General features: G+C 33.9%; 1 protein-coding gene across 1 annotated transcript in view; it reads right to left on the reverse strand.

Annotated features, from left to right (window-relative positions):
* Window positions 1-704: 704 nt before the first annotated feature.
* Window positions 705-14040, reverse strand: part of LOC124354107 — a 30957-nt gene continuing 17621 nt past the window's right edge. Inside the window, exons 2-4 of the mRNA XM_046804322.1 lie at window positions 4709-5190; window positions 3187-3418; window positions 705-2755 (exon numbers count right to left, since the gene is read on the reverse strand). Coding sequence (XP_046660278.1) covers window positions 2529-2755; window positions 3187-3418; window positions 4709-5140 — 891 coding nt within the window. The 5' untranslated portion in view covers window positions 5141-5190 and the 3' untranslated portion in view covers window positions 705-2528. The remainder of the gene's footprint in view (window positions 2756-3186; window positions 3419-4708; window positions 5191-14040) is intronic.

The raw sequence follows: 14040 nt of genomic DNA on the forward strand, positions 1-14040 counted from the left end.
AGAGCTTTGTGACACTGCACGTATTGTTTCCATTATACAAAAAATTAAAAATTAAACAAGAACTGTGCTGTTGGTAAAATAATGAAATAATTATATTTTTCATAGGGCAATTAAATTTGTTTTTGGGATATGAAAGTATAAAAAAACATATAGGAAATCAATCTTAGTCGTGGTATTGTCTCCTTAGACCTGTCCTGTGCTTACCGATAGCTGAATAGTTAGCTATAAAATTCTGTATATTGTTATACAAAAAAGTTAAATATTGTTTAGATAGGGAGGGATGAGCAAACCCCATCCATGTATGTCTTATGCGAACAATGATGACCTCTGAATGACAATCTACACTGGACCTTCTCAATTGTTGGACGAATCAAAATCGCTATTACAGTTATAACATTCAACATCGCACTAGACATGTCATCTCAACTGTATATCTGTTCTCAGTCAGTCCATCAAGAGGCATTTACAAACTCCAAATCTGTCATGTTCAAGCCGTTGTTCTACGTGACATAGCCTTCTTATCACTTATATATCACAGACGGAATTAAAACTCTAGTAAAAAAATAAATAGTACTTACACTAATAGTTGAAAACAATCTAGCATGCTGTAAGATCCTACGTTTCAAATCTTTAACAATTTTTATTGTATGCCTTTCTTAAAAACTTAGAAGCAGCAGAGAATACTAATGATATGATGGACTATCTAAAAGTGAGAACATTTATTAGTAGTACAACCAACAATGATCCAAAACAATGCAAGCTAACAACTATAGTAACAACATACAACAATGTAACAGCAATTATAACAATAAATTCAGTCTGATTTAATCTAACATCAACAATGATGAAGCTACAATATTGTTGATCTTTGAGCCAAACACTGAAAAGCACATGAGATACACCATTTATAAATACATAGTTGAATGTACTTAAGAGTGAAGAGTTGAAAAATAATCCTCGTGATATGTTTTTCATTTGCAATGTCATATTTTTTGCAATTACATTTTATATTATTTAGAAAGATGTCCAAAAATTTGGATTTGTTTTAATAAAAGGATAATTCGTACCCTTATAAGTGGAACACTTTTCAGTAATCATAATCAAAAGTAACTAATCATTCACCACTATTAACACACCTTTGAATAACTTTACACATTAATCACTAACTACTTTAACTTTACTTTTTCTCGTACACTGTTTGTAGAAGCCACCAAAGTACAAGAATCTTTTACGTGATCATCAGTTAAAGTTATTTAGAAACAGGGAAAAGGTAACAATATATTTGACGAAACTGGCAATACTATATGGTAACTAGTATTGAAAGCAGTTATAGAATAAAGTTTAAATAAATAAGACTGAATTGGAGGAATCTCTGAGTGGAAATCTGCCTCATATAAGTGACCTCCTCGATTCACCGGGTGTTAGGAGTGATGCGCCGCCCACATTACCGTGGTGACTGGTCCGCATGCGGTCAACAATAACACAAACTTAACTGCTTTAGCTTTGAGATATTGTAGCATTATCCATAACTGTTTCATACTGATAGGACTGGTGGATTGTTTCTTACAAATCCCCGAATAAACGTCAAACTTTTTCACTATGTCAAATATCATTCTTTTCTAGGAAATTTCGGCAATTTACGCAGTTCACATGGACTGCCACAGATTTCTCTCCTCAGTAAGTCACAGCCCCATAGACTTTGAGGGCGGGACATCACTTTCAACACTCAGTGAATCCGATATAACTTATTTAAGGAGTGATCAGTTCTGTTGTAATTTTATGATCTTATGAAACACGTTGAATATATTTTTGTTAAATACTAGATCTTCATTAGACAACTATTATATGTACACAACGGTCCAATATTATTTTGTACTTGATCATTACCAAAATAATGTTTACGAATATTTTACTGAGTTTAAATTTGATTATTATTGTCACCACCATCGAAATATCAAACCTCAGTCAAAGTCACAGGCAAATTGGTATTTAGCAAGCGTCCATTTTGGAACGTAAAAATTTAAGTAAGCCCCTGGTATCCAATAACATCACTTTAATTTAACTGGTTATTTCTCGAATATTTTAACTAACTTGGGACATAGCACTTAGTTTGGTCAAGGATGATCCATGTAATAGTATGCAGGCTGTAACCAAAGCGAATAAGTAATTCCAGAACTATATTGTTTATGTGGGATAAGTAAAAATCGTGAAGTGACACCCATAAATAGAAATGTTTTAACATAAATTTTGTCTTATTGGTTTTTATGACATTTGAATGTAATATATTTCAATAATTTGTCACTTAAAATCTGATAAGACTAAAAAAACCTTTTTTGAAATTTGAGACATTTGAGTTATCCTGAATATATCTGTATAAACCCCTGTTACACAAACGAATGAAGATTACTTGTAGCTGTGAATTTGGTTTACAATAGTATATTTGGTCAGTTGAACATGAAATAAAAGATTTAGATAAATATTAGGTATTTGACCAACGAGCTGAAATCCGGAATCCTGAATCCTCCAGTCTAGTTAGTGCGGACTAAGGTGGGTTGGACACCACGCACGGACCCGCTCAAGGGGATGCGATGGATGGCCCATCCCTTCTTGGGACCCACACGGGGGTTGCCCACAAACGTTTCTGGCACCACGGTAGCAGCCATCACGTAGTAAGCGCGTGTTTGTTCCTGTTGGTAGCTGGAAATCAGGAGTACCAACATCACGATGATGGAACCACAAGTGAAACTTGCAAGGCCTGCCAACAGAAGCAAGTTTTTAAAGATTGCGATAACTTAAGAGCTATCAATTTAGATTTTAAAAATATTTGCTAAAGCTTTTTTAGAACGAATTTTTTTGACTAGGAAGAAGTTGTAGGTGAATTTAATAGGGGTAAGAGGGTAGGGGTATTATTGTGGTTATCAGATCGATCCTATCATTCCCCTTAAGTTTCCTTTTATGTTTCCTGAAATGTATGCGGCATTTATGAATCCTATACTGGAGACAATAATATATTATGTAGTTCGTCGAAGTGTTACAGAAGTACTTTTAATTGAAGACATTTCAAAAAATTACACATATTAAACCCCGTATCACGTTGTGGGTCGTGACCCTGAAATTATGGATGGAGGTGGAAACGTGCCTTAAGGTTCAGTGTATTTACCAGACCAAAAGTGAAGAGGCTTGTACCTGCTAGCTGACAGATGACCAGACGATTGTTGTAGGTGACAGCCCAGCGGTCCAGGATCGTGTAGTTCTCGTGTTGACTCACGATGGTTTCGCGAGCCGGCGTCAGGTGGCCAACTAGCATCGCTATGATGCCTAATAGCATCAAGTTGACGCCTACCCAGATACCGGCACGGAACCAACACCCTCTCCAGCGTCGCCGCCCAGGTTCCACAAGGAACTGGAAATCGTCCTCCTGAAACGTAATCTTTAGTAGAACGTAACAGATTCACACTTAAGATGATTTATATATTATTTGATTCACAAATTTAATATTAAATCTTGAATAACCAGTAGATAATGTACACAACGAAATAAACAGCAAGACAACAAGAAATACTAATCAGCCTCAAACTGTTGGCCGCGCAAAAAGGATCCCCATATAGTTGCATTTTGTTATCAGTACTTTTTCAAGTTTTAGGCTGCAGAACTAGTATATATAGGATTATTTTAAAGTAGGAACATATCTCAGCACATGGTGTTGGTTACAATACTTACTATACTCGTAATAAATTATTTGTATAAGATTTCACAAACAATCAGAATATCAACAAATAATTAATTCTACAGCATATCTAAAACAAATGAAAGGCAACATTTAAGCAATAAATATGTTTAAAATACTATTTCAAATTATTGCTACCATCAAGTGTTTACATTTGTGTTATGTTTGTTTGCTAAACTGAAATGTTTACTATAAGGAATTCGGGTACAAACTTGAATTTTAAATGAGTCAGATACTAAATAAATAATAATAAAAAAAAATAATAACATGCCGCCTGATCCTTGTTGACACTTTCATGCACACTGGTCTTGAAATCTCGCAAAGTGACGATAACTAAAAAAAATAGTTTAAACTATTAACTATTAGTTTATTTACATGTTCGTGTACTCATACGTCTACGAAATTGTTCTACAATTTCAAGTTTCAGTTTGTTTTCTTGATTAAAGAATGTCGATTTATTTTCAAAATAAAAACAGAAAAACTTGCAAAGTATACTTGCGACTTTTCATAAAACTAAAAAAATTAGAAATTTTATTGTTCAATGTGTATTTATCAGTAACACGCGTGTCTAACGGATATGAACATGCCAAACAACAAAAGTCTGATCTTGGTTATTACTGGTGGTTTCCACGTTGCCTGAAACCGTTAGTCCACTGCAGCCTTTCTAAAAAAATAAAACAATCGTATGGATTGAGGCAAGTTATGGCATATTTTTCTTCACAGTAATCTACTTCTTGTTAAATGAAGTACAGTAATGAGTAACATGTATCGGAACTCAGTTATGGCAAACAAGTTTTTTTTAAACTTTGGGAATAAATAAGTTAAAAAGGTGAATAATTAAACTTGGCATGTTAGCATGTTTTTTGCTACTTGGCATTTTAGTGGCATAAAATCCGAATTTAAAAATGTTTTCTTTTTAACGTATAATTTCGAAACAATTATTCATGATCACACCACAATTTCCATTGCTTTATATCTTACCTGTGTGAACTCCCCACTCTTGAGTACCTCCTTGTCCGGAGGGTAGTAGAAATCATGGAGGTAACTCTTGATGCCGTAGTAAATCGGGCATCTCCCTGGAGCCTTAGTCTCCTGCGCTCTCTTCTGGCTGCTGTCACTTCCACAAGGGCTGTTCACAGCTTCGCTGATCGTTATCCTGGGGTTGTTTGGGTGCGCCCTGTCAGCTTCCACGTCATCATCTGTGTCAGCCATGGTTATATGGACCTCCTCCTCCACCTTCTCCTTTGTCGAACTCGCACCGTATACTACTGAGCTACTTCCATCCTCACTGTCCTTTAGCTCTGAAGTACCACTGTCTTGTCTCTGAGGATTGCTTCTGGTATCATCTTTACTCTTTGCGTTCTGTTCGTGATTATCAGTTTCTTCATCTTTGCTAAACCCCAAGTTGTCCATTCTGATCTATTCCGTACTCATCGCTCAGCGGCAAAGTGGAAGTTCGTACTCTGAAAAAAATTTTTGGTGTCAAAGTATTTGTTTGAAGTACCGAATAGAACAAAACATGAAAGAAGCGTTTCGAATTGGGAGGTTGAGTAAACGGTATTTTGATTAATTACTAGATTTTACCACATAGTTAATATTAACAGTACAAACGAGCACTTACTTACTTGTTCGTGAATAAACAATAGAACACATTTGTACACTCATCAGTAAACTCATGTTTTCTTTAATTTTGATAGATTAGTTTATCACGGCAATTCCAAAGAATAAATAATAATATTTACGATGTAAAGGTGACTAAATATGTTAGTTAAACAGGGAAATAATAATATTTCCCTTTAAGTGCGGTTTGTTAACAGGCAGTAGTACGAGTGTAGGTAAAGTGGGAGTCCAAATGGTTGCAGTACGTCGAGGATGTACTTTTGTGTACTGATTCGTAACGCTTCATGCTTAATAACAGTTAATAAATAGCGACGAAATTTTATATTACAGATATATAGCAGTGTATAAAATTACACAGTAAATTACATGACATATCTCAATAAAAATTAAAGGCTTTCTTGTTCTTTGGTATGCAACCACATACTATTTTAAGTGTTAGGAAGAATATAAAAATAATCTCTTTATTGCTTTTTAACATTATTAAAAATGTTACATTTTATCACAAGCAAGTTGTTTATTGAATTAAATAATTAAGCCATAATCTAACATTCAAACCATGCAGACGTACATTCTGTTACACTTAACCGCATTGATTTCAAACATCTCAGCGGCTCATCATGAATTCATCAACAGAGTCGATCGCCAAAAGACTTTTGAGACAAGGTTTAGATTGATCTTTGTTATTGGAAGTTTTAATACATTTTTGGAAGTTAATGATTAGTTTGATACCTGCTAATTGAGGCAAGTTTTGAGATGTCAGTCTATGCTACTGAGTTTGACAGTTGCCTCTGCTTCACGTTTCATGTCGATGAAATTCACCAAGAAATTTCAGAGCTTCCATAACTTTATGACTAAAAATAAGGTCGTTCAAGTGCATGAGGTTTAACATTGTTCTTATAAAACTAAAATCAAGATTTCCTATTATACATAAACCTTCAGTACACGATCACATCAAGAGTATAAAAGTGGTAAAAGTAGGATTTTCAAACTCCTAAAGTTTTCCTTATACGATCCACTGAGTCTGAAGTCGGATGAATCTGACATACATATTTAGTGTCCGAGACTTGGTGTTTTCGATGTACGGCAATAGAACATAAAATAATTCACGCTATACTGCAGCCAAGGTGTTATCTACTTCATAAACGTCATAAACGGAGTCTTTAAAAACTACTAGTTTTCATCACTTGGAGCAACAGTGGTCTTTCGGTGCGGGATCATGTTTTACTGCGGGAAATACGATCAAGAGTCTAAAGACACTTTTAATCTGTGGTGAATAACGAGTTTTATCATACGGGAAACCAAATTAAGACTTAAATATTTTACTTAATTTTTATTACACAAAATCTCCACATACAAGTAATTAAATATTTATTTGACATATTCAACCAGATGTGTTTTTTTGCATTTACTTATAATGAAATACTTAAGGGCACTGAAAAATATTGAATTGTACGCCAACTGACTTGTATAGATCTGTTATAAGATATAACAGATATATAAAAAAAACAACACATATATACGAAAACAATCACTCATCACCAAGTCAAGTGCCAAAAACAGCTGTTACTTGTGCAGTGTGATAAAAGGTTTCATAGTTTATGATACAATTTAGTTAGTGAAAAAACTAACATAATATACTTTGTATAATTTGAAATATAATTCACTAAGATTTCCTATAAGACTTCACTTATCATCCCCTATTAATTATTTACTCCACCAATGTGCAAAGCTGTATATTTGCAGTAATACTCAGACATAAGGAAGGTTGACTAAGTTCAGAGTTGAAACTATATATGAAGGTTTGCTATAATGATTCATGTGTTAGTTCCGTCTCTTTGCACCACACGTACACTAGAGGTGGCAGGGGGTGGAGGTTAGTTACGTGTGAGTTTCACATTACAGCACGAGTATTTCATGCACACTCAACTCATGCACGCGACGAGTGTTTGTTACAAGTTTTTCTGATGCTTTGTAAACAGAACACTCTTATCCCACGGGTTTATATAATGATGTAAGTTTGCTTTAACAAATAAAGAACTGTTTTGCTCTTTGACTAAAGTTTAAACTGAGAAAAATGAGATAAATCATAACCTGGATGTAAGAAGTGATAATTTCCTAACCTAATCTGCAATTTATTCATCATTAATCATTTTTACTACAAGTACAAGTATGGACATGAAGTACCATTTTCATCAAAGTATTACAAGGTAGGTCTTGTAGCTGGATTCCCTAAAATTTCGAATCTGTTGCTCTTTTTGTTCTCTGGGTGTCCGGAGAACACGCACGAATGCAGATAAGAAAGAAATTTGTTCAGTCCCCAAACAATTAAACGAACAAAAAGAAGAAAAGTTTTACTCAATCAATTTTCACGTCTATGGTAATAGTAATATATATTTTTAAGGGTAAAAAAACTGTAGTCACTGCCCGAAACAGAGAGAGAAGAGGAGCTTTTTCTACTGAAAGTTCTCAAGTTCTGCTCAATCTGTTTTCAAAAATATCTTTCAAAATATACAGGCAGCTCCCGACACTTAACAGCTCCCGGTTCCTGAGGCTACCAGCGTAATGCAGCTCAGGCCTAGCATATTTATGTAGTTTGGCACCTTCTTCCTTGTATATACTCCTTAACACTGGCATCTGCAAAAAAACTCTGAGAGCTCTGTGATCCATCATCTCTGAGGTGAGAGGTTTTGACTTCTGAAGATTTCTACCGTTAGTACATGGGTCTTGAGAGTTAGATATAAAATGGTTTTATAAATTTTATATTCAAAATTGTGGTTTTCTAAAACCTTAAAGCACAATATTTTTAAAATGTGATTTGATAAGCATTATATTGTTAGCATGTTCTAAAGATATTAAGTTTAATAAAATGGGAAGGAATTCATTTTTATAAAAGTGAGTAATAAACATTATCAACTGTCATGTGGCAGAACTGCTGGTGAGTCACGACACTCAACCTTTAATTTTAACTGCTCCAATTACCTGATTAAAGCGGCACATTACTAAATTTAGTAATCTTATGTAATTAAAGTTGTTATTCTTTTACTTTATAAATATATTTTATTAGTATAATGTAATTAAAAGATATAAATCCTACAACTGGTAGGGAAATTAGTCATAGTTCAATAATGATAGTTTAAAAATAAGGTAAATACAAAATACATTATTGCCATCTTAAATCTAAAAAATATGTATTTAAATCAATATAACTGTATTTTTTAACTAGTGAAACTATTTTTTTAATATTGAGAATTTAACGTGTCCGGAATAAGTTACAATCTCTAGATTAAAAAAAGATAAACTGTAAAACATATTGCATAGCTTTTGAAGTATTTTTAAAATACTTATTTTTAAACGGCATATGGACATATATTTTTATACAGGAAGTTCAAATAACCGTATCTCAAAACATGGTTATGAAATTATCACTGTCATGTGTCATTTCCTTTTGAATTTCTTGCGTTGTAATTCATACGAGATTAAACATTATGTAGGTAATTTATTTTATCAGCATTAATGCAACTTTAAATACTCATGATTACACACGAACTTCTCTAGGTAGCAAATACTGGATCGCAGCGCCATATATTCTTTGCTGGTCACATTGTACCAATGTGAAATAGATATATTACTCCAAATCTCTGATTAGTTATGTGCCTAGTTAGAAAATTACTTATTTTTATTAAAGTATTTGAACTTACATTTTTATGACACACAAATATTATTTGGGTACAGATTAGTCGGATGTGACTTTAATTATGTTTTAAGATTAATGTGAATGTTGAGTTAAGCTCCAGTTTACCTTCGTCTGGAATCTGACGCTGTCACGGACGTGACTCCTGGAATCTGGAGTCATGTTTGTCTAAACAGATCCAAAAAAGCTAAGAAGCTCATATAAACTCTTTAGGCCGTTTCGACATCAGAGGCTCCTAAAATTCAAATTATAGTGTAATCTAGGTGAAGAGGTATTCTCATTGTATCATCAAGTGCGCAATTGAGTGCACTACAATGTTTAAGGCACGATCCTTAAGGACGATGAAACGACAAGTTTTTCTACACATAACGTAGGTAGGAAGGGTTGATCCAATATGAACGATAAGTTCACCTCTTAGTGCATCGTCAGGTATTTGAAGGATGGGGAACAACAGCTAAACTAAACTATCTCATTAAATCCACCCTTCCCTCCTTATCTATATTTTAATTGAATGTATTGTGTACCGAATAACTTACGAAGGAATATAATAGTTACAAAATATAACATTGGCCATAGTAATGCGCTATAAAACTAAATGTATAACACTTCTGTTCACGAATTGGAATTTATCCTTTTCTCCAGGTGTGTCTTAAGGTTAAGAATGCAATAATTTTTTTTTTAAAGTCAATGATAAACTTGACAAAGTCTAACTTATCACCAGACCAAGTGTTATGTCAACAAATAAAGCATAAAAATGTCCATAACTGTAAGAAAAAGCAAAAGTTATTTTTGTAACGTCTTAACGACGGGAAATGTTCAAAATTTTGTGCTCTTTGAAAGAGTACTTTATCCATCGTCAATAATATACTTAAACAAACAGTGTTAACATTATCAATTATTGTTGTTATGACCAATTTCAAATTTTCATCTAACTAATAAAATAATATTAGTTAAATGATAATTTAAAATGGTTAAAAATAGATAAAGACCACTAACCTAATAGTGTTAGTTTCACTGCGCGTCAATGTATTTTTCAATAATTCTAAACATTGTCACAAAAACATAGAAAGCGTGAAAACGATACTTTCCTTATGAGTATAGAAAACGTCGCCAACAATACATGCATTGTATCCGAATGTTGTCGGTGAATAAACTCCCTAACAATGTCAGATTCTTGTTTAGTGGAACTGAAACAATTTTTAATGACGGACATGATGTTAGCTAGCTGCTGATGGTGTTTACTACACTGATATACGAGTAAGTTGTATAGCAGGAAAGAATCAAATTAAAATATAGTTTTGATATTGATCTGTAAAATAATTGCAATACGTATAGATAGAGTAAAGTTTTATATTTTAAAATAGTTTAGGGCATTCCAATGGAGAACTCGTGAGCTGATCCAGTGTACTTCGATTTATTATCCGACGGGGATTCCGCTTCTCCCATTGGTGGAAATAAACGTCTGGTCCCGTTTGCCTGTCTGTCTGCTATGGCATCCGTCTCCATTTTTAAGCCGAGAATCTCTCTCTCGGAACTTCTAAAGCCGTTGCTCAGCGTAGGTGCCAGTCCCTTGATGTCAAACAATAAAATAACACATGGTTACATGGTTGACGACCACTATCTCAATGATATCCTGAAGACAGAACCAAAACAAAAAAGGCGTGATATTATCATCCAGTTCCGCCTTTACAATGTGTTCTTATAACTTATAACGCTGATATGTCACATGTTCCGCACTATTAAGGTGCACCCGAATCATCAACTCACTCAGTTCAAATTTTAGCGTTCTGATCCCACTTAACCCCTCTCTGCCAACCAGCTCACCACTGTCACACATGAACACCTCTTCCTATCTTGTTATACAGCCTTTGAGGCAACTACCCCAAGATGAGGGTGCAAGCTGCCCTCGTGCAGCGGAAGTGCTCAAACATCAAAGTTCACACATCTCTCTCTCTCTCTCTCTCTCTCTCTCTCTCTCTCTCTCTCTCTCTCTCTCTCTCTCTCTCTCTCTCTCTACATAATGACCACTAAATAATGTACTATGCAGTTGCTCCGGACGTCTGGAAGTGATTGGGATGAACCCCTCCCTACGGAACTTGCCCAAAAGTGGTATTTTTTGTAGAGAACTTAAAAGTATCACATCTATATAGTCCTCTACAGTTGAATGACCCAATAAACTGTGGGTCCCGATGCCCTCTGTTCACTCGTTTTCAGTAGTAGTGCTGCTCTCAACTTTGATTTGTGTGCGATATATAGACGGATCCCCTCAAACTTGTGTCCCACCCCGATGCCAATGACTGTTATAGTGTCGCGAGGGAGGTGTCATAAACGGTCCTCGCTTCAACTCCCTGGGGTCCTTAACGAACTGGATATACAGGTACTGCCCAAGGTTACCTTGGGTACTGCCCTCGTAAGCCAGGTATGAAACTAGAACAGCGTCGGTGAATTTGTATCGCTCCTTACACAATCCTTTCTTATTGTTATTATTAACCCCTCCCTTCTATGTACGGACTTTTCTCTGTAATTCTTTAAACATTACTCTACAATATACAGTCATTCAATCCTCAATTTAAATTATGTAATTATTACTTTACTATTGATCTTTATTTTTTTTAAATTTTACTCGTCTGATAAATATTACAAAATTTATATTCGTGGAATAGCTAAAGTGTATACTCTTAATACAAAACGTTTCCTTGGCAACCAAACTATTATTATATTACGTATTACGTTTGTTGTTATTTAATGTGTAATGTTTAAATAACACACAAAGGTTTTAACTAGGGTAATATTACAAATAATTTTGTTTTCACAAAGTGTATAATCTGAAGGAAATATAAAGGAAACACTTTTACGGATAATTTTTGCACTAACGTAAAGTTTAGAAATAGCATAATAATAATATTTTAGCCGTACAGAATTTGTACTCTACACTATTTCCGACAAACATTCATAGTAAGCAATTTGTAATAAAGAGTCAAATTAAACACACACAAGCATATATAGTAACAAAATGTAATAGCTACACTAAACGAGTTGTAACTCCCTGCATGTTAAACTTCAATTTCAGTTTTTATCTCTTAGAGCTAAAAACATTTAGATTAAAAGTTAAATTTTTGAAAATGTATAAACAACTTTCAAAAGCAGATAGTAAATAAGGATGGTAAAAAATATTGATTGAAAAGAAAAAAAAATCTTTTGCACCAAAAAATTATGACAACATTTTCAGCAATATAAAATATAAAAATAATATAATATATTATATAAAAATTCCAAAAGCTGCTTTAAGTAGTTATAATCAAGAACACAATAGTACTGGACACCCAACCCGTACAAAATCCAATTTGTGAAAGAACCTAAATTTTCCATTAGTAGTTCAACTAACAAAGAATGTCACATTAAATGTAATAATGGTTACAATTTAAATAATGTTATTTACCAGTTGAGCTGCAAACATTGCCCAAAAGACTGTATTAGTAAAACCGTAAATATTGTAATTAAACCTAATAACAGTGTTTAGAAAATTGCTATCACAATTATGAAAGATGTTTATCTGTATATGGAATCACAAATTTTGAAAATACATTTAAATTAAAAGAAATAATTGTATTTAATCTAATTCGGACCAAGGAAAAAAGTACTAATTTTCTAAGAAATATTTTTGTTTAATCCCCCATTGACCAAGTCCGACAGTGACAAAACCAGCAGAGACATCGTCAGACTCAATTACCAGAATCGATCAGGTTTATTGAAACAAATCCCCTTTTTTAATCCTTTATTGAAAAACGTGCAACAGCGACATTACCAGAATAGCGAGATGTTCCTCAGCATCCAGAATCAACCACGGTTACTGGTAGAAGTCTTCTTTTTTTAATCCCTTATAGAACCACGTCCAACACCGACATGAACAGGGACATCATCAGACTCCTTTACCAGAATAACGAGCACCCCAGAATCGATCAGATATATCTAATTCCGTTTCATAATGTGTGCACATTGGGCTACCCTTTAGGTAGATAAATGTTATCATCCAAGGATATGTGTTGGCCATGTTCAGGTACTGTGATATTATACGAGTACCAGCCCAATACAGCAGGTGTTGAAACAAGTGCCCTTTAATAGTTTCTATTTCTATTTCTATAACAAATGAGTTTCAATTTACTTGACCTGGAATCTATAGTGATACAGGTTTACTCTCTGTCGTTTTAGTGACTATTTCTTTATGACTATGTACATATCTTATAAGAAGAAGATAAACTTACCTACTACGGCAATGGGTTTAAAATAGACGTTAATTGAGTTGAGTGCATGACAGAGAATTACCGAAATCCGGTGCATTACTGAATTACATTACGTCACAAACAGTATACAACCGCAGTGCATGATAATATGCGGTTGTAAAATACTTAATCACAGTTTAAAACTAATTATACAGTTTAACCTTATTAACTTTCAATAGGTTTATTATCTATTGCGCGCGCGCGCCACACACACACACACACACACACACACACACACACACACACACACACACTCATATATATATATATATATATATATATATATATATATATATATATATATATATATGACATTGGTAATTTAATTTATTAAACATTATTATTTAAGTAGTTTAAGTAGTATATTATAAATAGATATTTTCAAAGTATAACAAAGATTCATACATGTAATATAATAAACACCGTTATTGTAATGCGATTATAGATATGATAATAAGGAAAATTCGTTTGTTAGCGAAATAATAAAGACGTTTAAGTGATGAAGTCGCGTCAACATTGAATGTTTAACCGGGTCCAGTCGTTGAAGTTGGAATCTCTACCAAACAATGATAACCAGACTGTCCTTGGTGCAATAACTGTTCCACATTTAGTCTGGCCATTGTGTCACCATGTATATTGCATGAGTTTGGTTCTGACGGTCAATTATTTTTGTTTCCTATACTGACATTGCTTGACCAGACTGTCCTTGGTGCAATAACTGT

Source organism: Homalodisca vitripennis, chromosome 2, assembly GCF_021130785.1.
Source record: "Homalodisca vitripennis isolate AUS2020 chromosome 2, UT_GWSS_2.1, whole genome shotgun sequence".
Taxonomy (NCBI): domain Eukaryota; kingdom Metazoa; phylum Arthropoda; class Insecta; order Hemiptera; family Cicadellidae; genus Homalodisca; species Homalodisca vitripennis.